The 24056-nt window shown below is 41.3% G+C and overlaps 1 protein-coding gene, 1 long non-coding RNA gene and 1 other non-coding gene across 16 annotated transcripts in view; 1 reads left to right on the forward strand and 2 right to left on the reverse strand.

Moving 5' to 3' along the window:
• The window catches only part of STAU1 (staufen double-stranded RNA binding protein 1), a 75099-nt gene that overhangs the window by 13225 nt on the left and 37818 nt on the right, over window positions 1-24056 (reverse strand). For 4 of the 13 annotated variants that reach the window (XM_054698141.1, XM_037500033.2, XM_037500024.2 and 1 more), the window contains exons 3-8: window positions 21229-21517; window positions 19275-19399; window positions 15857-16013; window positions 13790-13928; window positions 10963-11128; window positions 925-1023 (exon numbers count right to left, since the gene is read on the reverse strand). In XM_054698141.1, the coding sequence (XP_054554116.1) occupies window positions 925-1023; window positions 10963-11128; window positions 13790-13928; window positions 15857-16013; window positions 19275-19399; window positions 21229-21433 (891 nt within the window). In that variant the 5' untranslated portion in view covers window positions 21434-21517. Of the gene's footprint in view, window positions 1-924; window positions 1024-10962; window positions 11129-13789; window positions 13929-15808; window positions 15832-15856; window positions 16014-19274; window positions 19400-21228; window positions 21518-24056 lie in introns of those variants that run through there. The other 9 variants (XM_037500070.2, XM_037500060.2, XM_037500104.2 and 6 more) reach the window with 7 other exon arrangements.
• On the forward strand, window positions 714-22359 carry LOC119236316 (uncharacterized). Of its 2 annotated transcripts, XR_005123029.2 has the most exons (4): window positions 714-828; window positions 1525-1687; window positions 10163-10489; window positions 21129-22359. It is a non-coding gene; the product is annotated as an uncharacterized LOC119236316 (long non-coding RNA). The 2 variants fall into 2 exon arrangements; XR_005123028.1 differs by lacking the exon at window positions 21129-22359 and having other exon boundaries at window positions 10163-10537.
• On the reverse strand, window positions 20843-21007 carry LOC119237779 (U1 spliceosomal RNA). The gene has a single exon (XR_005123424.1). It is a non-coding gene; the product is annotated as a U1 spliceosomal RNA (small nuclear RNA).

Consider the following 24056-nt stretch of genomic DNA (forward strand, 5'->3'; position numbering starts at 1 on the left):
AACACAACCTTGTATAACCAAACATGGAAATCAAAAGACTTTAGTAAAAGAATTTTCCAAGTGTCAGTCATTAAGGGAAACTTTTTAGAAATTCTTCCCTCTTGACCTATCAAGTCATTAAAGGAAACAGACCAAATATACCTTGCTTTCCACTTTGAACCACCTGTTAACCACTGTTCTTATACTGTCAAGTTTCCAACAACAAACGGGGTTATTGAATAGTGGAAGGGAGCAGGAGACTGCAGACAATGACAAAACCTCTCCTTTTAACAACCACCTAACAAGATTTTTAGGGAACACTTAAGGAGATTCTTAATACTTTGGGGGGAAACAATGCCTCTGAGATATGAATGTAATGAAAATAAAGAGCTTCCAGGAGAGGGCCTCCCCTGGTGGTGCAGCGGTTGAAGGCTGGGTTGCGAAGCTGTCCGCAGCCTCTGCAGCGCTGGTTTCGATCCCGGCTACCAGCGAGGGTCCCACATGGCGCGCAGACCTTTCCTGCCGTGCCTGCTGCTCCCCTCAGCAGTGTACTGTTCTGCTCCCCGCTCTGGCTCTGGTGAATTCTCTCACCCTCCCGTGCTTCTGACTGTACCCAGTGCTTGTATGAATAAATAAATAAATCTTTATAATTAAAAAAAAAAAAAGAGCCTCTAGGCTCTGATTATGTAAACATAATCAGAACATTCTTCAGAACATTCTAGAAAATGCAACCATCCATGACAACCAGCACCCCAGGGCTGCCCTGAGTCAACGACTCCTAGAAGAAAATACAAATCGTTTTGCTAAATACAAAGTCTGAATCTTAAATTTGGAGATTTCATTAAGTATGTGAGTGTTACCCCAATGTTACTTAAGCAAAAAATCCCTATGACGAATACCAACAATATTTTGTCACACAGAGTTCTACACGTGAAGTGAGCTCACCTCGAAATTCACAGGCAAGTTCCGTTTAAGTGCAATCTCAAACACTTGACTTATTTCAGATTTGTTGAGATTGTCCTCTTCTGATTCTCTTCCATTCACCTAAAGAGAAAATAACTGTTTAATAGTTAACTCTTATGAAAGCCATCAACATCCCAGCTATGACAATAAACCCAAAAAGCACTTGACCCTGGCTCTGTGGGTGGAGCACCCTGTGACTGAGGCCGCACACACCACCATGTCAGTGAATTTAAAAGGTTAAACAACTTAGTGTCCTATCAAACTTGGGTTGGTTTGAACCTCATAAATCCACCATCAACACCACACAGAATAGACTTTTGGGTATGAATCAGCATAATTCTAATCGCAGGGCAGCTCGGTGCCACAATGCAGGAAGAGGGACTGCCAAGGCACTCAAGGACTGGCAAGCCACATTGCGGAAAAAGTCAAAATACAGACATCTGTGTGGGACATGGCAAGTTCAAAATATAAGTGTCTCCACCTAAGTATGGTTCGTTATGCGCACAGAGGTCGCTGAGAAGCACTTTTTTAATAAGGATGCCATGGAATAAATTATAAACCTGCCATCTCTCTCATACTTAGTGCTGCTGGCAAAAATGCAAGGTGCGAATAAAATCTTCTGAACAAAGCCTGAGACATGGTCCGTTCACAGCCCTCCAGCCAAAACTGGGACTAAAGAGAGAGACTGCTGCGACTGCTGACGACAGGTACTCTACACTGCGCTGCAGGGACAATGAGAGACCAGGTAAGAAGCACACTAATAGCAAAGTGTCCCCCAACACATGGCAAGAAAGTTGCGTTTTCCTTCATGTTACCAGGACTCTTCTCAAAGAACTTGAAAAAATCACATCTCTAAGGCTGGAACTACCTGAGAGGAGGCAGGTGTGAGGCTACCCAGGACTACCTGCTGTGCATTCCTTAAGTGGATTCCCGATTTACACTACATTAATATTTTAAGCTATGATTAAAAGAAACAAATTCTAAGGTTTTTGTTTCAAAACCCATGAATACAAGCAAAACTATAACTCTGCACAAGTCAGTTAAAGCCAGACACACTGCCAGAGCTCCTCCCGTTGGGATGCTTCCCTTCCAATCTGGTTTTTCCTCCTCAGTCTTTTCAAAACTCTTTGCATAACATTTCTGGCAGTTTATTAACTTAAACACCCTTTTAGTTGCTCAAGTCCTAAGCAGAAAGAGGGCCTGCCTTTTTATAAGTGAATCCTTAAGACCAAAAAGCTTCCAGCACAGTGCTTTCAGGTCACTGGGGTTTCAGAGGTTTGGTATGGAATTTTTAAAGTTTTAAACTAAAACACACACACACACACACAATTTTAAAAAGTATGTCAGAACAAACGGTACTGAGAAACCAGATATCCACAGACAAAAAAAACCTGAAGTTGGACCCTTACCTCACACCATATCCAAAGTTTAACTCAAAATGGATTAAAGACCTAAGGGTAAGGGCTAACACTAAAACTCTACAAGAAAGTATCAGGGAAAAGCTTCACGGCATTGGATCCGGCAATGGTTTCTTGATACAACAGCAAAAAGCACAGGCAACTCGAGAACAAAATAAACTGGACTTCAAAATTAAAAACTTTTGTGCACTGGGCCTCCCTGGTGGCACAGCGGTCAAGCGCTGGGTTGCGAAGCTGCCCGCAGCCTCTACAGCACCGGTTCGATCCCTGGCCACCAGGTAAGGGTCCCACACGGCGCACAGACCTCTCCGGCCGCCCGCTGCTCCCCTCAGCAGTGTATTTCGTCAGTCTGCCTGTTCTGTTCCCCGCTCTGGCTCTGGTGAATTCTCTCACCCTCCGCGCTTCTGGCTGTACCCAGTGCTTGTATAAACAAATCTATTTTAAAAAAAAACTTTTGGGCCTCCCCGGTGGCGCAGTGTTTGAGCACTGGGTTGCGAAGCTGCCCACAGCCTCTACAGCACCGGTTTGATCCCCGGCTGCTCCCCGGCCACTGGAGGAGGGTCCCACATGGCGCGCAGACCTCTCCTGCCGCCCGCTGCTCCCCTCAGCAGTGTCCTTCGGTCCTTCTGCCTGCTCTGCTCCCTGCTCTGGCTCTGGTGAATTCTCTCACCCTCCCGCGCTTCTGACTGTACCCAGTGCTTGTATAAATAAAAAAAAAAACTTTTGTGCACTGAAGGACACTACAAAAGAGTAAAGATAACCCACAGAAAGGGAGAAAATATCTGCAAGTTGTGTATCTGAGAAAGAATTACTGCCCAGAATATGTAAGAACTCCTACAGCTCATCAACACAAACAACCCAATTTAGAAATGGGGAAAGGACTCGAGCAGGTATTTCCCTCCCCAAACACACAAATGGCCAAAGTGCATGTGAAATGGCACTCAAAGGCACTGATCGTGAGGGAAATGCAAGTCCAAATCATAACGAATCACCACTTCATGCTCCTAAGAATGGCTATTATCAAGTAACAGAAAAGAGCGAGTGCAGGTGAGGACACAGTGTGCACTGCTGGCGGCGCAGGCAGGAAGGCACAACGCTGTGGCTGCTGTGCAAATTGTGCCAGCTCCTCAGAAAGCAAAACATTGCCCTAAGCTGCCGCAATCCCACTCCTAGGTGCACGCCCACAAGAGCTGTCAGCCGAGACACAAACAGATCCTTGGACATCAATGTTCACAGCAACACCATTCACAAGAGCCAAAAGGTACAAACCACCCAAACAATCCATCAGCAGATGAATGAACAAAATATGGAATGTTTATAAAATGGAATAAACTGTTCAGCTTTAATTTTGAAAAGGAGTAAAATTCAGAAACATGCTGCAACACAGATGAATCTTGAAGACACTATGATAAATGAGGTGAGACACCAGAGGACAAATATTCACTTGTACGAAGTGATCTAGAACAGCCAAGTGCACAGAGACAGAAAGCAGAACAGGCACGTGGGACCGAGGGAGACGGGCAGAAGTGTGTAAAGTGGACAGCTTCCTTGGGGTATGGTGAGAGTTCAGATGCAGTGATGGTTGCACAACTAAGACTATTTCACGTCAGAGGACTGTACATTTAAAAACAGGGGAGATGGCAACCTTTATATTTTATCTTAGTTTTCTAAAAAGCAACAAAAAATATTTTATGCCAAATATTAACACACTAGAAGTCATCAATTAATTCTGCTAACAGGTTAACTCATTTTGTGCACAACAAAGTTTTCTGAACATCTGTTTAGCTGAAGAATATCAAAAAGATTTTTTGCACTGTAAAAAACCAGGCCACTCTTGTTGTATATGTATCATGAGAACGTTCTCTTTACAAGCAACCAGAACAAAATTCTGAAATAAACTGCGTGCTAACGCTGATACACATCAGACCTCAATTACCATGCATGTACCCAAATTTTCCATTTTTTTCTTATACCGACTTAATTCATTTCAATATTCACTTTAAATTACAAACTCTAAATTATTTAAAGTTATACCTTCAAACATACAAAAAAGTATAGATAATAATGTAACAGGCAACTGTGCTGGATTGAAGAAATGGCAACGCGTTCCACTGACATCAGATTTTTTTCTTCTTCAAGGAAAATAAGGAAGGCTTCTATTCTTCTCCCCACGGCAGGGTGTGGTCAGTCCACCGTGGGGACTCTCTTTCCCAGCCATTTTCTTAATGGATGAAAACAACATGGGGTGCAATTCTGTACTTTGAAAATTCACATAAAATCATTCTCAGATAGCTTTTATCTGCATTATAAAATTCAAACTTAAAAGTACATAGCAATGAAATGCTACCATATAAAGCCACATTTTATACAGTATGGTTTCACATGAGGGTAGCAGAAAACAATGGTCGGCCACCAGGAAACCAGGTCAGAAGGGGCCCGAGCGGTGCAGCATCAAGTCCCCACGGCAGCGCCGCAGGCAGGGGCTGGAGCTCCACTCTTGACAAGTGAGTGCAGGTAGGGCCTGGATGTCTGCTGCATTTGTACTCCTTTTTTTATGTGCCCAGGTGATTTTACAAGCAAAAAGGATTGAGATTCACTGCTCTGAGCCTTTGCTGCCAAAGAAGTTTCAGCAGGGACAAAGCAGCCAGTTTAAAAAAAAAAAAAGGCAATATAAAAACCAAAGAGTGGGCCTCCCCTGGTGGTGCAGGTGGTTAAGCGCAGTGCCGTGAGGCTGTTCACAGGTTCCCACATGACGCAGCAGACCTCTCCTGTCTCGCCCGCTGCTCCCCTCAGCAGTGTGTTTCATCCGTCTGCCTGTTCTGTTTCCCGCTCTGTCTCTGGTGAATCCTCTCACCCTCCCACGAATCTGGCCTGCACCCTGGTTCTTATGTAAAAAATAAATAATAAATAAATAAAACAAAAACCAAAGAGTGAGAGAGATTATAATTGCTCTTTTACATGAATAACTTTCATATCATCTGGACTAGACAAAATTTGCAATGGGGGAAGCAGTAAATGACTCCAAACAAATCCAAATATATTCCAAGCAACACGGGCAAGTGTAGTATGGGTCAGCAATAAAATCTAGGCATCACTGAGAAAAGAAAAAAACACTTTGAACCAAGCTTAACCCTCACGATGCTAGGAAAAACTAGTCATCACCACTTACTACTACCTGCCTCCAACAGGCCCTTTTCAGTTTTCTACATTTAAGAGCCATTTTATACAAATAATATATAGAAAATAAAGACAACAGAAATGCATTTCACAAGATTTTCACAAGAATTTAAAATAGCAAGCCCGTGTTTTTAGTCCACGTTCACAGTCTAGAAGGTGTGCGTGCCCGCAGTGCCCATCACAGGCGTGCCCCGCCAAGCACACAGCCCACTCGCCACGCAGCCAGGCTGGGACGCCACCTCCAACAGGGCCCAGTTATCACGACTTCTCCTCCTTCCACTGATCCCTGTCAAACCACTACTTTTGAAGCTGGCTCCTAATTTTGTTGAGGACACATCATCTTGGCTACAGAATGCTCTCATGTTTAGCTTAACCCCCATAGAAAAATCTCATCGGTTTTTTTGGTTATTACTTCCTTTACTTCTTTCCGAACACCTTGGGAGACACATGCCTCCTTTTGCATTTGTCCACTTAACTTTTGGCAAGAAATGAGTTTTGGTGGCAAAACACGGAAGACGGGAGAATGCTGTCTACACATACTTCTTCTGATAAAGATCAAAACAGGATGGTCCAGGTTCTTGTCACAAAATATTGTGTGAAAAAGTCTTTCCCGCTAAAAGACTGACAGAAGAGAATGTTCATTTCCTTGTGCACACCACAGAAATAAATTATTCACCCATCAATTCTTGAGTTTGGGAACACTCCTGAAAGATACCATCTGAGGACTCATCATCTGAGATTTCACTAGATATTCAATCTCACCATCATCATCAGGGCCTTGAGTGCTGCTACCTGTCTCTCTGCACTCATCTTCTGGCTTGGCTAGTAACAGAATGTCTTCCTCTGTCCATTTTCTTCTCTTTTTCTTCCGTAACAGATGGGAAAAGAAAAATCCTGAATTTTCATGGGATTCAAAGAAAGCAAAAAGCAGACTAGAAAGATGGTGTCTCTGATCTTCTTTTATGTATGTTGAAAGATGATGCATTGTGTTAAGCAACGCAGTTAAGAACATCGATGCAATAATGACAATGATTTCACTGTATACCAGGGACCTAGGGATTTTATCATTCTTCCATTTTCTTATTCTTTAGTCTTGCTTAGCATACTTGGGAACACCCAGTGAATAACACGGAAGTGATATGTAGGATGACAAACAGCAAAATGTTTCAAAACATAGGAAAATTAAGATTGCACAATGGAAAGAACTATAAAAGGACCTAAAGGACCCACATGATCACTGCAAGGCAGGATGAGTTTTATTCCATTCCTAAAAATAAGTGTTTTCTATCTGTATTTTGTAAGATCTCTTACTTCTAAAAAAGAATTAGAAGTCATGCAATATTAAGCCTTCCAGAGCCTGAAAAAGCAGCTCAAAAATGAAAATGCGAGTGTGGTATAACATGGTCACATTTACTTGCAACACAGATCTCCAATTTTGGTTTTAGTTCTATTTTAACATGAAATTAAGTGACAGTAAGGATTCAAGACCATAAAGAGTGGCGTTTATTTATTTCTACAGGAATAGCATTTTAAAAAACCTTTTATCAGCACAGTTTTTAAAAACCTGTCTTCTACCTCTATCATCAGGAGAAAACTACTTGTAAGATAGAAACTATGCACATTCAAGCACACAGAGAACTGGCTCTTTATTTTACTGAAACACAAACCAGATCACACTATCCACACAATAAAACCCCTGGGCCAGGTTCCCCCTACTCAACAGCTACAGCCCTTTCATGCTCCTGTACACAGACTGCCACAATCTAGCACCTCCTGGAAAAACATTCCCACGTATTTAACTATTTCCCTAGAATGGGCATTCGCTAGCTAGTGTTTTCTCCTACTCACCCTTTAACGATGACCACCTTGTTCTTAACAGCTCAGACACTGAGTGAAAGTCATCATCATGACTACAAGGCTGTTGGGAATGTTCATTCCCCTGCCCTTTCACTTCTTTTTAGTCTCAGTTGAAATCACTCTTCCTCAGAGGGGACTCTCTGAACACACCACCCTTACTCCAGACAGAGTAACAGACTCATCTTATACTCTCATCACACTTGTCCATCCTAGCGCTTGCTGTACTTTTTTATGATACTCATGCTAATTACCTGTCAGCTCCATTCAACTGGTGTGGGGCAGTGCCACTATCTTCATTCATGCCTGTAACCAAGAGACCAGACTACACCTGCTTTTAAAAGAAACGGCTAGCTTCACTAGCTATGTTCAAGAGAAGAGGAATCGATCCACCAAACAATCACATGCTCTACAAATTTCAACCACCAAGCAGACAATTTGTTTAAAATGATAATTTGCAATGCAGGCATGCCATGGGCAAACAGGCTGGTCATGCCATGTTAGCTGAGGTATAAAATGGTACCACTTCTCTGATGGAGAACTAGATCATATATAGAATCATGCGATTCTACTTCCAGGACTGTGGTTCAAAAGAACAATCAGGGACACACACAAAGATTTAACAGTGTTTAACAGTGTTTTTCACTATGTATTATAACCAGAAAAACTGCAAACAACCTTGGGAATCAAACCTTTGTTGTTGAAAAAACAAACTTGTATCTTCACACAATGGAACACTTAGCAGCCATTAAAAAGATGCACGTTCAATCCGAGTCCTCCACGGAGCTGTTAGTAAATGGCGTAACACAACACTTCAGTGGAAAAGTGATTATGGTACGATATCACCCCATTTTCATGGACTAGATGCTCGTTTTTGTACTAACATTCACCGAAATGCTTACAGTGATTATCTATGAGTGGCAAATTTAGTCATTTTTTTGAATTAAGAAATTTTTATTGTTCACATGCGTTGCTTATAAATGAGTTATCTTATAGACATGTCCCGGTAGTAGTACCCCTACTACCCAGCCACCAGAAGGAGTCGTAAATCAGGGGGCAGCTAGTTTAGGCAGGAGGCCAAGTATTTTATTACTTCAAAGAAAAAGTCCTGTCCTGGTTAATGATTCTCATCTTGGAGGCACTAGTGTAGGCCAGTCTCTGGCCACTTTAGAAGGGCCCTGTCTCTACTTTGAACTATATATTCAATGAGAAAGGAGGCAAAGAGGAAGAAAGGAGGAGCCCATGAAAACACAGCCTGAGGGAGCAGGTCTGCCACAGCCGCTCTGCTCCTTCCAGTGCTGATCAGCATCAAGATCTTTTCAGCAATATTGCGAGTACTTCCAAGAAGGAACTGCCTGGGATGCACAGATAATACTCAGGACCTGAGGTTCCCAAACATTGACCATGTTTTAGAATAAATCTAAGAGCTCATGAAAAAAGAAAAAAAGAAAAAGCCAAATTCCTGAGTCTAGACCTAGACCTACTGTTAGAATCGTGTGGGATGGACCAATCAATTTTCTTGATTTTTTCAGAATCACTTCAAAAGTGACAACCCACATATCAGTCAGTGTTGAGCAATAGTTTAACGAACTGCTGGCTCGGAAGGAGCCTAGAAATACCTACTCCACTGATTAGCACCAGAATCAAATAAAAAATGAAAAGCCTCCAAAGTGACTCAGATTATACTACTTCAGTATTTTAATAAATCTCACCAATGAGAAGCTCATCCCTTGAATTTCAATAAATCTTCTCTAATATGGTCCTTAGTGGACCTGAGAAGCAGATCATCTGCTTTAGAAAGTGTAATTGCACTGAAAAAGGGAAGACAATGTAACAAAAGAAAGACAAAGGCCTCCTGTCTGGCGAGGAATCCACACAGAACCATCCTGAGCTGGATTTCCCTGGTGGGCATCAGGACACATCAGCCTCAGAAAGCGCCCTGCCAACCGAGCAGGCTCATACCTGTCGCCACACACACAGCCCGGTGTTCCCAAGATGGAGCTTGTGCACAAGATATTATCTTTGTGAACTTGTTTCCTGAGGAGGAAAAGTCAAATACCACCTGGGGATATTTTCAGGTATGGTTTCCTGCTGTGATCATACAGAATCACCAAGTCCCAATGTTTCTATTTAGTGAGCTTCTTCTGAACCTGTGATGCTGAGACTCTGCCTTACCAGACAGATCCACAAATGCTTTAGCCCTTCAATGGCATGGAATAATGACTGCTTTCCTAAGACCCAAATCCCTATTTAGTCACATGGAGCTAAAATCCTTTCCCGGACCTCCCTGGTGGTACAAAGGGTTAAGATGCAACCTATGAAGCTGTCCGCAGCCTCTGCAGCGTAAGTTCCATCCCCGGCCAGCCAGGGAGCAGCCCACAGGGCGCCGCAGACCTCTCCTGACTCACCCGCTGCTCCCCTCAGCAGTGTACTTTGGCTGATCTGCCTGTTCTGTTCCCCACTCTGTCTCTGGTGAATCCTCTGACACCACCACCCCCCTACCCGGCACCTCTGGCCTGTACCACAGCTCTTGTATGCATAAATAAATAAATCTTTAAAAAAAATAAAATAAAATCCTTTCCCTATCATAGTAGTTTTAAAACATAGCCCCTAAAGCTTTTATACTCCTTTCATACTTAAGTGGGGTTCTCAACACTCTGAATGGACTGAAGTCACTGAACTGTATGCATAAGCTGGTATTATTTATGTTATGTGAATGTTGTGTCAATAAAAAAAAGCAAGATTCAATATCTCCTCCTTTTGAATTTCAGCTCTGTGGCTACTGGACCTAGAGAACATGGCAGAAGGGATGTGCCCATGCTGGTGTCTGAGCACAGGCCTTAAGAAACTGGCAGCTGTTTCCATTTCCAATCTTCTAGGACTCTCACCCTTGGACAGGTTCGCCACAGTACAGGAACGGTGGTGAACTCTGCATGGGCCAGAGGCCCCACTTACTTCCTGGCTGACGGCCAGCACCAACCTACCAGCCCTGTGAGGGAACCACCCCGAAAGCAGATCCTCCAGGCCCTTCACAGCTGCCTCAGTTACACAGAGCGGGGACAAGCTCTCCTGCCAAATCCTGCCTAAGCTACAGACCGGTGAGCAAATAAAAATGCCCCTAGGTGTTTAAGCCACTGAGTTTTGTGACGGTTTATTACGCAGAGACAGAAATTGGCACTTTAGTATAGTAAGAGTAGCTGGTCAAAATGGTGTCAGAAATTCTCTAACTTGGACCCATAAATCACAGTAGATTCTGACCAGCATCATCTTTAGCACTTAAGAATTTATCCACGCATGCTCTTCACAACTCAATCTTGAGTCACAATCTTTCTAGCGTGTTCACTCAAAGCTACACCACAGAATGAAAAAGGCGGAATCTGATTTTGTTACTCAGACATCTTCTTAAACGGGAGGAGGAAAAGACAAGAATGCTACAAGATACAAAATCTTCAAAGCTATCAAGTAACAAAAATTGCAGACAGCAAATTCTTTGAAAGAAAAAGAAAAACAGCTTGGGTTTAAGCTAAGCTTCCCTCGGCCCCACAGGCCGGGCAGTCCCCACGCTCCTCACCTCCGGCCTCTCGGGAGGTGGCTCACTCTGCAGGATCCGCAGGGCCTTCGCAGCAGCATCATGCTTCGCAGCCTGTCTCGTCTTCCCCTTCCCGTTAAACTGCTGTCCTCCCACAGAGAGTTCAACTTGATAAAGTAAAGGTGGTACTGGAAATGGGTAAAAGTACCTAAAAATAAAAGGGGGTTAGGAAAATGACAGTCAAAATTGATAAACCACCTCTAAATTCTCTCACAAATTACAGCTATTTCCTTCATCATGGTTCCTTATCACATTAGAGTCTGCTGGCCAAAAATGACTTCTCGTCAATATTCAGAGATTGCCTACACTCACACTGGATTAGAACTGCCATAGTATAAGCAACTACTGTTCAGCAACTTAAACTTACGTTGCATCAAACAAAATGATTTACAAATTACACATGCAATTTATAATACTAATCCAGGTTCACAAAATCTAAAATGAGTTAAGCTTTGACTGAGACAGAAACTTAACTTGCTCTATATTTTCTATTTTCTGAGAATGATTCACACATCCATGTCTCCAGAAAAGGCTGGGAATTTTTAAGCAGAAGTCATTTAGAAAGAGCCTCCACTTGTGGAAATTTCAACAACCTATAGCCTGGCAGAGCCTGGTTTCCTATACTCACACTGGATTAGAAAATACATTAAAATTAAAACACTTTCCAAAGGCTGTTATTTTTAAAATGGATTTGCCCCCTCCCCACCCCCCGCCCAGGAGGACAGGGAAAAAAAGATTTCCATTTTGATGATCCATCTACCTACTAATTTCTTACGATGGCCAACCCAAGGTTTTAATGCTTGGCTTTTTCAGGTTTCAATTAGTATTTTACTGCAGGACCTCCCTGGTGGCGCAAGGGGTTAAACACAGCACTGTGAAAGCTATCCGCAGCCTCTGCAGCGTGAGTTCAATCCCCAGCCAGCCAGGGAGCAACCCACATGGAGCAGCAGACGTCTCCTATCTTGCCCACTGCTCCCCTCAGCAGTGTATCTCAGTCAGTCTGCATGTTCTGTTTCCCACCCTGTCTCTGGTGAATCCTCTCAGCCCCTGCACCTCTGGCCTGTACCCCAGTTCTTATATGCATAAATAAATCTTTAAAAAATATATATTTTACTGCACCTGCACTCCAAGGCTATTTACAAAGCACACGTTCAAAAGTCAGAAAGTACCCCATTAACAATAATTAAGAAATCTAAGAATGCTGGGCCTCCCTGGTGGCACAAGCAGTTAAGACACAACCTATGAAGCTATCCACAGCCACCGCAGCACGAGTTCGATCCCCGGCCAGGGAGCTACCCACATGGCACGGCAGACCTCTCCTGTCTCGCCCGCTGCTCCCCTCAGCAGTGCATTTCAGTCAATCTGCCTGTTCTGCTCCCCACTCTGCCTCTGGTGAATCCTCTCACCCCCCACATCTCTGGCCTGTACCCCATTTCCTGTATGCATAAATACATCTTAAAAAAAAAAAAGAAATCTAAGAATGCAGACTAAAGAACATGTTGCAGAATCATGTTCAAATATGACTCCATCACAAAAAGCCGTTACAAGGATGATCTTTAACCAGACTGCTGAGGGCAGCACAAGCCATACTGTTGGCAAGGAATGTGCTCAGGCCCTTTCTAATTATGGGAGTTAAAAGACCATCAAATACATGATGGAATACTATTCAACAATCAAAAGACAAACTCATGCCATTTGCAGCAATATGGATGAAGCTAGAAGGGATCATGCTCCGTGAAATAAGCCAGAAGAACAAGTAAAATATCAAATGGTTTCACTTATAGGAGGAATATAGGGGAACCAAATAAGGGAACAAGAAAAAAATAGGGGCCTCCCCGGTGGCGCAGCGGTTGAGCGCTGGGTTGTGAAGCTACCCACAGCCTCTGTGGGGCCGGTTCGATCCCTGGCTACTCCCCGGCCACCGGAGGAGGGTCCCACATAGCGCGCAGACCTCTCCTGCCGCCTGCTGCTCCCCTCAGCAGTGTACCTCAGTCCTTCTGCCTGCTCTGCTCCCCACTCTGGCTCTGGGGGATTCTCTCACCCTCCCGCGCTTCTGACTGTACCCAGTGCTTGTATGTATAAATAAATAAATAAATAAATAAATAAATAAATAAATAAATAAATAAATAAATAAATAAATCTTTTTAAAAAAAGAAGAAAAAAAAATAGGGCCTCCCTGGTGGTACAAGGCGTTAAGCACCACACTGTGAAGCAATCCGAAGCCTCTGCAGCACGAGTTCAATCCCCGGCTGGCCAGGGAGCAACCCACATGGTGCAGTAGACCTCTCCTATCTTGCCCGCTGCTCCCCTCAGCAGTGTATTTCAGTCACTCTGCCTGTTCTGTTCTCCACTGTTTCTGGTGAATCCTCTCACCTCCCAGACCTCTGGCCTGTACCCCAGCTCTTGTATGCATAAATAAACAAATCGTAAAAAGAAAAAAAGAACAATAATTTTAAAAAACTAGCAGGCAACCATGAATCAGAGACATCCTGGGAGGGAGAATGGGAGAAGGATCAGAACAGGGAGAGAAGAGCACAAGGAACTATGGTGTTGGTTCCCAGGTGAACTGGCGGTGGGAATTTTATGGGGAATACACAATTATGTAAAAAATATAAATTAAAACAAAAAATTAATATAATAAAAAGACACCATCAAGACAAAATTCCAAAGGTATTAGCACAATTAAGACTGACGTCAACAGTTGGCAGTTCCAAAGAAAACAAAACTACTTTCCATTCCACATCTACAGATTTTAGTCTATGTAAAGAGATCAGATGTATTTTCAGCATTTTTCAAAACAAAGACATACCTTGGGGGATAAGCACCTCCTCTCATGTTGTAGTTATAGGTGGACTGCATCCGGGAGTAAGGGTCAACGGGTTTATACATTGGTTTTTTCCCAAGTTTCATGCACAGTGCATTTAGCTCTACGGTAGGAGTTATGCTTTCTGCAATACAGAATAAACACAAAGAACTAGTTTCTTTCTAACATGTGAACAACAGTCACTAAAGTAAAAGGCAGCATGCTTTCTACTAATGGATTCGCGATGCATTTCAAGAAATGGTCTAAGCGCTTCACTGCTAAGTACATGAGGAAATCCAAGATTCTGCTGCCATTTCTAGTTATTAATACACAGTCAACAGCACAAAATACACTGTAAACTATTAGGAGCAACAAATTAACACAAGATGTTATCAGTGAAAGAGTGAAAGCCACGCCTTCCAGTTGTCAGAAGTTTCAATACATATCAAATTCCATGACTAGAAAATCACATGTGACTGTCCAAATCATTTATTGTTTGGGAAAAGTTAACCAATATAACTTTGACTGTGCTGATTTACTGGGTTATTGGCTTACACTTAGAAGTATGTCTGTACACACTATTTCATAGAACAATGCATTTATTAAGTACTAACTGGATGCAAAGCATTGTGTTAAACAGCTTGAAAGATTCTGCTGCCATTGAAAGAGTGAAATTCTTGCCCAGAGAAGTTGAAAGATCACAAAACACAAAGAACTACAACACAATGGAAAGTGTGTTATACAGAGAGCAGCAGACCAATATGGGCAGAGGCATACAGATCCTGTCTGGAGAAGTCAGAGAAGGCCCACAAAATAGTGAGTTTTTTCCAGTCTTGATATTTGTAAGGGGGTTTAACCTGTGGCAATGCTTATGAGGAAAATGAGTTTTGCATCCATATACAACTGAAGCACATTTATCTTGGGTTGTCATCTCATAAATATCAACTTTAGAAAATAACATGCTATTCATTTTCTTTTTTCCTCACAATTAATCTAATTCATAAACCGTTTAAGGATCATTTAAAAAAACCAGCCTGGAAAGATTAGAGTCAGTACACAATCACATTTAAAAAACAACACTTTCACAGCAAACACAGAGTAACACTAGCAATGGCAAAGTTCAATTTAAATGCACACAGAAATCACTTTAAAATGCCTCTTTAGGATGAGTTTAGGGGAAAATAAAAAAGACTTTATTTTGTACTATAACCAGTTCAACTAAATTTGGCACATGAATAAAATTTGTAAGAATAACTTTGGGTGCAAATTCAGAGTCACATGAGTAGCTGACCTCTCTCTTGCTAACATCAGAATTACATTTTTTACATAATTTATATAGTTGCATTTTAAGTATAACCTGAATCCAACTTTAAGAGCACCTCTGACCCATAAAAGTTATCTGCAGTAGATAGTGAATTTGAAGAAATACTACAAAGAAATCATAAGCAACAAAAGGTGACCACGTTCTTCCAGGATTCACTCCTACACACAAAAGGTCCAGGGTGACCCCAGTGCTCAAGGTAGTGACTGCCATACCCGCCAGGTCAGTGGTTCCCAACCTTTCACCAGACACTCTTCTTTACTAGCATCGTCCCTGCTTGGGTCCCTTGTTTGCAGGGATATTATCCAGTGATTTGTATTTATTTTCTCATTCTTAATGATCAGGAGACATGAACTGACAATCAAGATTTCAGATCAACATGTTATAATTGATATTACCAAACTCTGTTGAAACAATTTCAACTAAAATCTACATTCTTGACAATTAAAACTTTTTTGAGGGAAAAAATATACTTGCATTAAGCTTTTCTGGAATCTTATAAGTCATCTGGTGGCACCCCTCCCAAGCCTGGCATCCCCATGACGACCTCCCTGGATGTCAGGAGACCACAGGTTGGGAACCACTGCTTCAGAGGAGGTTAAGAATTCTGAAAAGATAAGCATTTGCCACTGGTAGTGCAGAATCTGTGCTTTCAAAATCAACACGTTAGTTGAGAAAGAACTCAATACATACTAAAAGGGTACCTCTAGACACACTTTTGAAAGGAACCTGTCTTGGCCCACGCATAATACCTGGATTCCTTCCTTCGCTACGAAAAGGGCGGGCTATGGGTTTAGGAAATTTTGTTTCTTCCAAAGCTTTGGCAGCAGCTGTGTGTTGGGCTTTTTTAATACTAGTTCCTTCAGCTTCCCAGTTCTGATCTCCAAGTGTTAGCTGTACTGTAAACACCTACAAATGAAAATTGTGAGCTCTCAATTCATGAAACCTGATGTTGACTATAGATGTCACTTGGACCTTGAACATTTTTATAGTCATGGTTTAAAAGGCTTGGTCATTAGCTTCATAATTTATCCCTTCAACCCCTTTTCTGTTGTCTTTATAAACACAAAAAGATATCTGTATCACTGATTAGCACTGCACAGCACTTCATGAAAAAAACTGCTTTGAAGATGGGGGTAAGCACAGAAACTAATTTTTAAATGTTTTGTGTATGTATTAAAATGTTAGACACTGATTATTTGGAAGCCATCAAAATAATAATTGTCTTCCAATTACTGCTCATGGGAGAATTTAACAAACATACTTAGACACACATTAGTATCTGATACAAATTAAGACAATGTTTGTTCTGATGTGCTTGTGAACTGTCTGAAAACACATCACCATCAGGACCAAAAAAAAAAAAAAAACACCTACATAAATTGGGAGTGCTAGCCGGGTTCTAAAACAATGCCCTCTATTTTCCTAGACTGCTCTTCAGAAGCTGCCTCCACTTTCAGAGGAAAATCAAGTCTACAGCAAGCAAAGATCTAAAAAAGTTTCTAAGTTCATTTATATAGAAGCATCCAGGGCCTCCCTGGTAAACACAGCACTGTGAAGCTGTCCGCAGCCTCTAGCCTCTGCAGCACAAGTTCGATCCCCCGGACGGCTAGGGAGCTACTACCCGCATGGCGCAGCAGACCTCTCCTGCCTCACCCGCTGCTCCCCTCAGCAGTGTATTTCAGTCAGTCTGCCTGTTCTGTTCCCCGCTCTGTCTCTGGTGAATCCTCTCATCCCCACACCTTGGCCTGTACCCCAGTTCTTGTATGCATAAATAAATCTTAAAAAAAAAAATTGCATACAAAACAGTCAATTTTGTCCTTAACAAATACTGATGACGGTCAGTCTGTTTTGCTTTTTAAGTATAAAGGTAACCCAAGCACACATCCCATCCTTAAAATTAATCTATGTAATCCTATCAGTACTGTTAATCCTGTCAGTGCTGTTGATATTCTGTTAAAAAAAGAAGGAAAAAATGGATGATGTTAGCGCAGTGATCTTTAACTTTGGTGTGCATGGAAAGAATCTGGGAAGTCTGGAAAAGCCCAGGAATTCCGACTAAATAGGGGCAACCAAGCTTGCATATTTTTAAGAGGCTCCCAAAGTGATTGTAATGCACCCAAAGTTTGAGACACACTACTTTAAATTTAGCAAAACCAATTTGAGCTTATATTTTTCTGCTTTTCTTTATCACTGGACATCATTTCCTTTACAAGTAATTTACATGAGAAACCTTGATTTGAGCACCGTATAAACAGGTAGAAAAAAATCTGGTGCTGAAGGGAAAGGGGCCAACTTGCCTTCACAGCTAATTTTTCTTGTAGGTCTTAACTTCAGGATTCCCTCAGTGCACAGCTTCCACTAAAGGGAAAAAAATTAAATAATCCTTCATCCCTCTTGAAACATGAGGGATCTCCTGTATGCACGCTGCAGCTCACAAGGTTACTCATTTAAGCACCAAGAGCATGAACTCAAAGCCCTGGCTGGCCTGAGAAGTAAAACAGCAGAAGTCTGCAGTGCTGTGCAATCCCTGGGTAATTTTCATGGTCCTTTCATGGAAAGACACTAAAGGGAAAATGCTAAAAAAAAAAAAAAAAAAATTATTAACAGTCTTGCCTTCCTCCAGGACTCTCCCCGTCCAACGCTGCTGCCACTCTGCTGCCTTCTGGGTGGAGGGTTGGTAGCAAGGTTAGAATCCTGGTTTTGATAAAATTAAAAGAACACCAGACCCCGGACTTTTTAAATAGTTACCTAGGCGGGAATAACTTTTTTCTTTGAACAAGTTGAAAGTTAAAAAAAAAAAATGTGGTTATAAACACAGCCAAATTGCCTGAAGTATTAAAAGTTCAAGTGAGAAAGTACATATTTTTAAAAATACCAAAACAGTTAACAAAGGGAATCCCAAAGTTAAGCTCTGCAAAAAAAAAAAACAAAAACAAAAACAAAAAAAAACCCTGTAGAAGAAATAGAACAGTTACAGAAAATGACTAATTGCCTTCTAAACATAAAGAAACATTTCAAATATAATTAAGCTTTCAAATATTAAAACTAGCTTCATGTGAATGGGAAATTCTGTTTCTCTCAAATCCACAATTACTTAATAATAATAGCTACCATTTCTCAAACATCTACTAAGTGCCAGGCATTGTGCTCCACACATTAATATACAATCTGTCATTCAAATCTCACAATAAACCTATTTGGTAGGTATTATTATCCCCATTTTACAGATGAGGAAACTGAGATTTAAAAGAACTTGCCCAAGTTCACACAGCTAGTAAGAAACTAGGATTCAAACCCCAAAGACACCTTCCCTAATCTTGCAATGCTATGGTGCCTGATTATGGTTGTGGCTAATGTTACTTGAAGTCAAATAAAAGGTGAAACTTGAGATCGTTCATGGTTTGAGGTTTGCAGGTCAAGAAAAACAAGACATCAAGAGACAATTCATCCTTAATTGTATTATCTTTACTGCAAAGCAAGGACCAGAAACAGGAGACCCAGTTCCTTCTCTCATACTACATCCTCTCTTACTACCGATGCAGAAGATAGCGCCAAGAGGTACACTAGCACAGGACTCAAACAAGCTTACGACTGAATACCTGAATTGTGGAATTTCTAATTACAGTCAGTCTTTCAATCTCTAAGATAAGTGGAATAACAAGGATAACTGAAATTAAACAAACGAAAATACTCATTTTGAGAGTAATTTCCAACTCTCATCTCCAAAACTTTTACCTGGATCACTAACAAGTGGCTGATTTCCTGGTCACCTCCTTTGCTGCCCAGCCTGAGGTACACATGCAAACAAGCAGGAACGGAGCCAGAGGCGGGCGGCAGCCAGGAGGCTCAGAGCCCAGAAAACACATAGGCAATCATTCGCAGGTGCTTGGAAATGGTCTCTATTCAGAATCCTAAACAACCACACACTCAGTGGAGTATTTAAAGCCAATTAACCCCCAAAGAAGTCTATCTTTTCTTGGACCCATTCTGCCAGGATGAGAAAAGTAGTGACTCACCAGAACTCTATACTTTTGCATCTCTTTAAGACAATCTCAGCAATTTGAAAATACAAATTTTGAATCACAGCACCACTTTCAACAATATAAAAAGACAGAAAAAACATTCCTGGTGGGTTATAAATGCACAAGCAGTATGGACAATATTTACCTTACAGTGAGCTGGACCTTGCTCACGCAAAAGCTTATACTCAGGCTGAATCTTGTTGAAACGGGCTAACTCATTCACAAGACACATTGGGGTTTTCTCTTTGGGGTGTGCCATGTTAGAAGGAACTGAAAAATAATGTAAGAGCATTGAAGTCAACTAGCAGTATTTAAGACTGCTGCTCTCCCAGAGATATAAGAAAAGAGTTTGAAAACACATCGAAGGTCTAAGGATTTAGAGCAGCACAGATGCAAAACTGCAAACCACACTGGGGGACACATGCCTGAAGACACAACTGGGGTCTTTCTGCACTCACTGAAGTCAGGTGACCTAATAGAGGGTGTGTCTTCAAGAGAGAGAGCAGAACAAAACCACGGCAGGCCAGCAAGAGCTGGAGTCAGATGAAGCACTGCTATTAAAATCAACCAAGGGAATAAACAAGGCGGTCTTTTGAGCAGAGACACAGTGGTTACCGCAACAGCTATTAGCTGTACCCTGCTTGTTAGTTCACAAAACTCAGCATGTCAATACCATTTCTCTTAACAACAATTGTTGCTTTCCACTCAGCTGACGACTCATTCCTGGGGTGTCCCCCTAAGTTTTTCACCAGAGGTTGCTATCCCCAGACCTTACCTCTTTCTGACAATTAATTTAAGTAAAATAAAATGGCCTTGTGGGAGGGGGTTTAAAGTCAATAGGATGTGGACAGAACACATTAGAAGAAAAAGCAATCAATTCCAAAGGACTGTACAATTTCCTTTTCATATAGTTTTAAATGGCAAAATTTGGGGAAAACTAAGTCTCTTGTGGACTACAGGTCAAGAGTGCTATGTGGTGAAGCAGCCTGAGGGAGTATGGCAGCAGTGTGATGGATGCCATGCAGCTGAGTGGGGAAGTTAATACTCTAAGAACAGATTTCACAAAGGAAAGGAAGGGAGAGGACAAAGGAGGAAATGCAAGGGAAACTGTCAGGCACAAGAAAGGGTCAAAAAGAACCTGCCATAGGTGCCCCTGGTGTGGAGACCACCTCATTGACACTCCCTTTATGTAACTGGGTTTGTTTGTCACTTTGGTGAGCAGAATACTGGTTTGAGGGTGGTTTTTTTTTAAAATGTTAAGTCTTTTCTAATCAGTAACTACCTTCAGTCCATTTCATTTTCCTAAAAATCAGATTTAAATGATGCTAAGCTTATTTCCTTTTTAAAAAAATCTCTGCTTTGTTCAATTGCTAACTGGTCCTCACTACGACTGCTAAACTACCTTTGAAATCTCAATTTACTTATTTTTTCAAAATAAAAATTAAGAAACGCCAACATACTCTTTTGCTTCCTAGTAAATCTGGTTACCCCCTTGGGATATAATCTTAACGACATACAGAAAAAGGGGGCTTACACATAACAAGACTTCTTTGTCAATTCTGAGAAATAATTTTAAAAGCAGAATTTTTAATACAACAATAAATATCTGAAGTGGTTTTTATTGTTCAGTTCTTTCTTCCACTCACCACTTTACAGTAGACCAGGCTTAATGGCTTATTTTTTTATTTTCCTTCTTATATATTTATTATTTTTCAGGGGAAAGTAACGAACGCAGTCCCCTACTACCACAACTTATGCAGTCAAGTTTCCCGCATTTGGGGAAATGGCTGGGGTCAGCACACCCCGAGTGTGATGGATAAACCTCACCCGGGGAAAACCACCCTTGTGATGCTGATGACTCCCCTGCCAAGAAAGTATGTCTTTCTCACACTTTAAATGCTCTATCAACTGAGACCTTCAGCAACACAATATGCAATAAAGTGTATTCTAGCTGGGATAAGAAGCGTGGGTTATAATAATTTTCTTCTGCTTCTTGCAGGTAAATGTGGGAGTTTCCTACATCTGCAATCTATTTATCAGATCAGAAAACAGGCTAAGAAAACATTGGAAACAGCAGACACTTGGATTTATAAGCTTACCTGCAGCTGCACTGGTGGATGTAATAGATGCAGAGGGTAAAGCAGAGTTTTGAATAGGTCTACCTGCATTTTCAGAGGGCAGAGAGCTAGTAGTAGAAGGAATACTCATCAAAGGCTGTGAGAGAAGAGACTGGTTCTTGTTCAGTATTTGGCTCCCTGAGAGAGCGGCAGATGGGTTCTGAACTTGCACTTGAACTTGAGACATGGTCACTTTCAACAAAAGTGAACAACTGCAGGTAAACAGCTTTCAGTGCAGATTAATTCAGTGCTATGAAGTCTAAAGTTCTACCTGAAAGTTGTAAGGGAAAGAAAATAAAAAGGTAAATTATAGAGATGATATGTAATTGCCAATATTCAGTCAAAACTGGTGTCCACTACTCGAGTCTGAAAATAGCTCTGCTGAGCATACAGCTATGTTGATTTATTAGAAGTGTACTTCTCCTTGGTCTATAGTAAGATTCCTAGCGTTGTGACTTTCTCAGTGTCTTTAAATGATTTACAATATTCACATGCTCTACGCATTAATTTTATGAACAGAATCAGTAGGGTGTAACATTTATTGCTAAATATTAAGAATTATGAACTACTGTTTATATTCAAAAATGCAAATTTAGAAGTATGGAGTGGTCTTCCACAGTGTATGAGATAGGAGAAAGGTTTCTGGTCTCAAAATTATAAGATGCTGGAAGCAAGCTGGGTTCCTAACACCATTAGTCCATTCACAGGTGAAAGTGAATATGACTGCCATTTATGGGCCACACCTCAGATTTGTACCCTTAGAGCTTTCCTTTAAGTGGACTGAAGAAAGGAAGGAATTCCCATTTGCATTGTTTCTTTTCTCCTTAAAATGAGAAAGGGTCTGTAGGTTCATTTAGTTACAGGCCCCAAACAAGAAAGGGCTGCGCCCATATCAAAGTTCATAACCCTGAGAAATTCTCGGAATAGCAAAGAACATTCTAAGGTATTTGTACGATTAAAAGCAAAAAATGGAGAAGATGAAGAGGAACAGATTTTAGATTGGCAATTTACTGTAAGGAGGAAAGGTGCAGATTCTGGGGAGCAAAGGAGATTGTATTCTTCCATCTTGTATGTTCCAAATATTTCTAAATATATTTAAATTTTTCACAGGTCAAAAATAAAGACATTTCTTTTCATTCTCATGGCCATTCTTCAAAAAAGCGGAAAAAGTTTAAGTCAGAAGTAGTAAAAAATAACCAGTAGCAACAAAGAACAGATAGTCAACCAAAGTAGAGATCAGCAAACTAACAATGTTAAAAGTTGTACTATAGAGTAACTGTTACATAAACACTTTTCAAAGTCTCGGGATGATGTGTAATTAAAGTTGGACCTTTAGAAAAAGATGAATGACCAGACCAATAAAGTTATTTGAGGAATCCTACCTAGCACATTCCCTTTGGCTGAGAGCAAAAAAGGACTGCAAACCTCAAAAAAAAAAAAAAAAACCCACTAAGTTTAAAAATGACTGGATAACAGAGACATAAACATCACCTTATTCAACAAAATCCTCAACATCTCAGTTGTTCCTTGTTTACTTTGGGAATCACAACAAAATAACAAAGAAGATCCACTGAAGGTCTAGATAACTATCTCAGCAAACAAGCTGCCAGTGTCCAGAAACAAGTCCGGAACCATTTACAAGTCAGCTCTGACCCTGTTTCATTATTGTTATTTCCTTCAGCTGCCAAAATACAAATGTTTTCTCCTAATCCCCTCCACTCTTTCTAAACTCTCTAGAGGGCATTTTTATCCTATCTCCACCCCTCAAAAATCATTTCTAGAGTACTTACAACTCCACACCACCAACCACAGGTCACAACATCAAAAAAGTAAGGCAAAATGTTTGCTCCAGAGTTCCACTTCGCTTCCACATCCACACCCCTCTTTGCTTCCACAACCCAACAACCCTGCCCTGGTGACTCTGAGACTGAATGAACGAGCTAAACTTAGAAAGGGTGGGGCCCAAAGGGATCATTTTTGGCTAATGCTGTCTACAGTAGGCCCAGTGCCAACGTTTCCAGCCAGAAATATATATATAAGTTTTCTACAAGTTGAGAAAGAGAACGGGATTTTAATTAAGACTGCCCCCCAAAAAATGTTAACCTCAAATTCACCTAGAAGAATTAAAGTTTTAGACAGATTGGTTGAAACAAGTAATTCAAAACCACAACTAAAAATACACTCCAGGGCCTCCCTGGTGGTGCAAGGGGTTAAATCTCAGCACCGTGAAGCTATCAGCAGCCACTGTAGCAGAGAGTTCCATCCCCAGCCTGGGAGCTGACCCACATGGCATAGCAGACCTCTCCTGTCTCTCCCACTGCTCCCCTTAGCAGTGTATTTTAGTCAATCTGCCTGTTCTGCTCCCCACTCTGTCCCTGGTGAATCCTCTCACCTGCCCCCCACACCTCTGGCCTATACCCCAACTCTTGTATGCATAAATAAATAAATCTTTTAAAAAAAAAGTCTGATCCTAGTAAGTCTATGTATTCTATAGATTACAAATTTTCAACACGACCAAGACTGAAATTCAACAGTACTTATTTGTTAATTTAATACTTCTGTGTGTCTTTAAGCCTGGAAGAGAATCTAAAGCAGTAGTTCTCAAGAGGGGGCAAGTTTGGTTGCCAAAGACATTCAACAATGTCTGGAGACATTATTTGGTTGTCACAACTGGGAAATGGATGACATATTGGTGAGTGAGGAGCCAGGGAGACTGTTCTAAAATCACATACAAATCCACAAGTAAAAGCTTGTTAATGTAATATGTAGCTCCTACCCTTAAGAAAAGAAAATCTTCTTTTCACCTAAAA

This window comes from Talpa occidentalis, unplaced genomic scaffold (genome assembly GCF_014898055.3).
Source record: "Talpa occidentalis isolate TD23 unplaced genomic scaffold, MPIMG_talOcc4v2.1 talOcc4.10, whole genome shotgun sequence".
NCBI classification, from domain to species: Eukaryota; Metazoa; Chordata; class Mammalia; order Eulipotyphla; family Talpidae; genus Talpa; species Talpa occidentalis.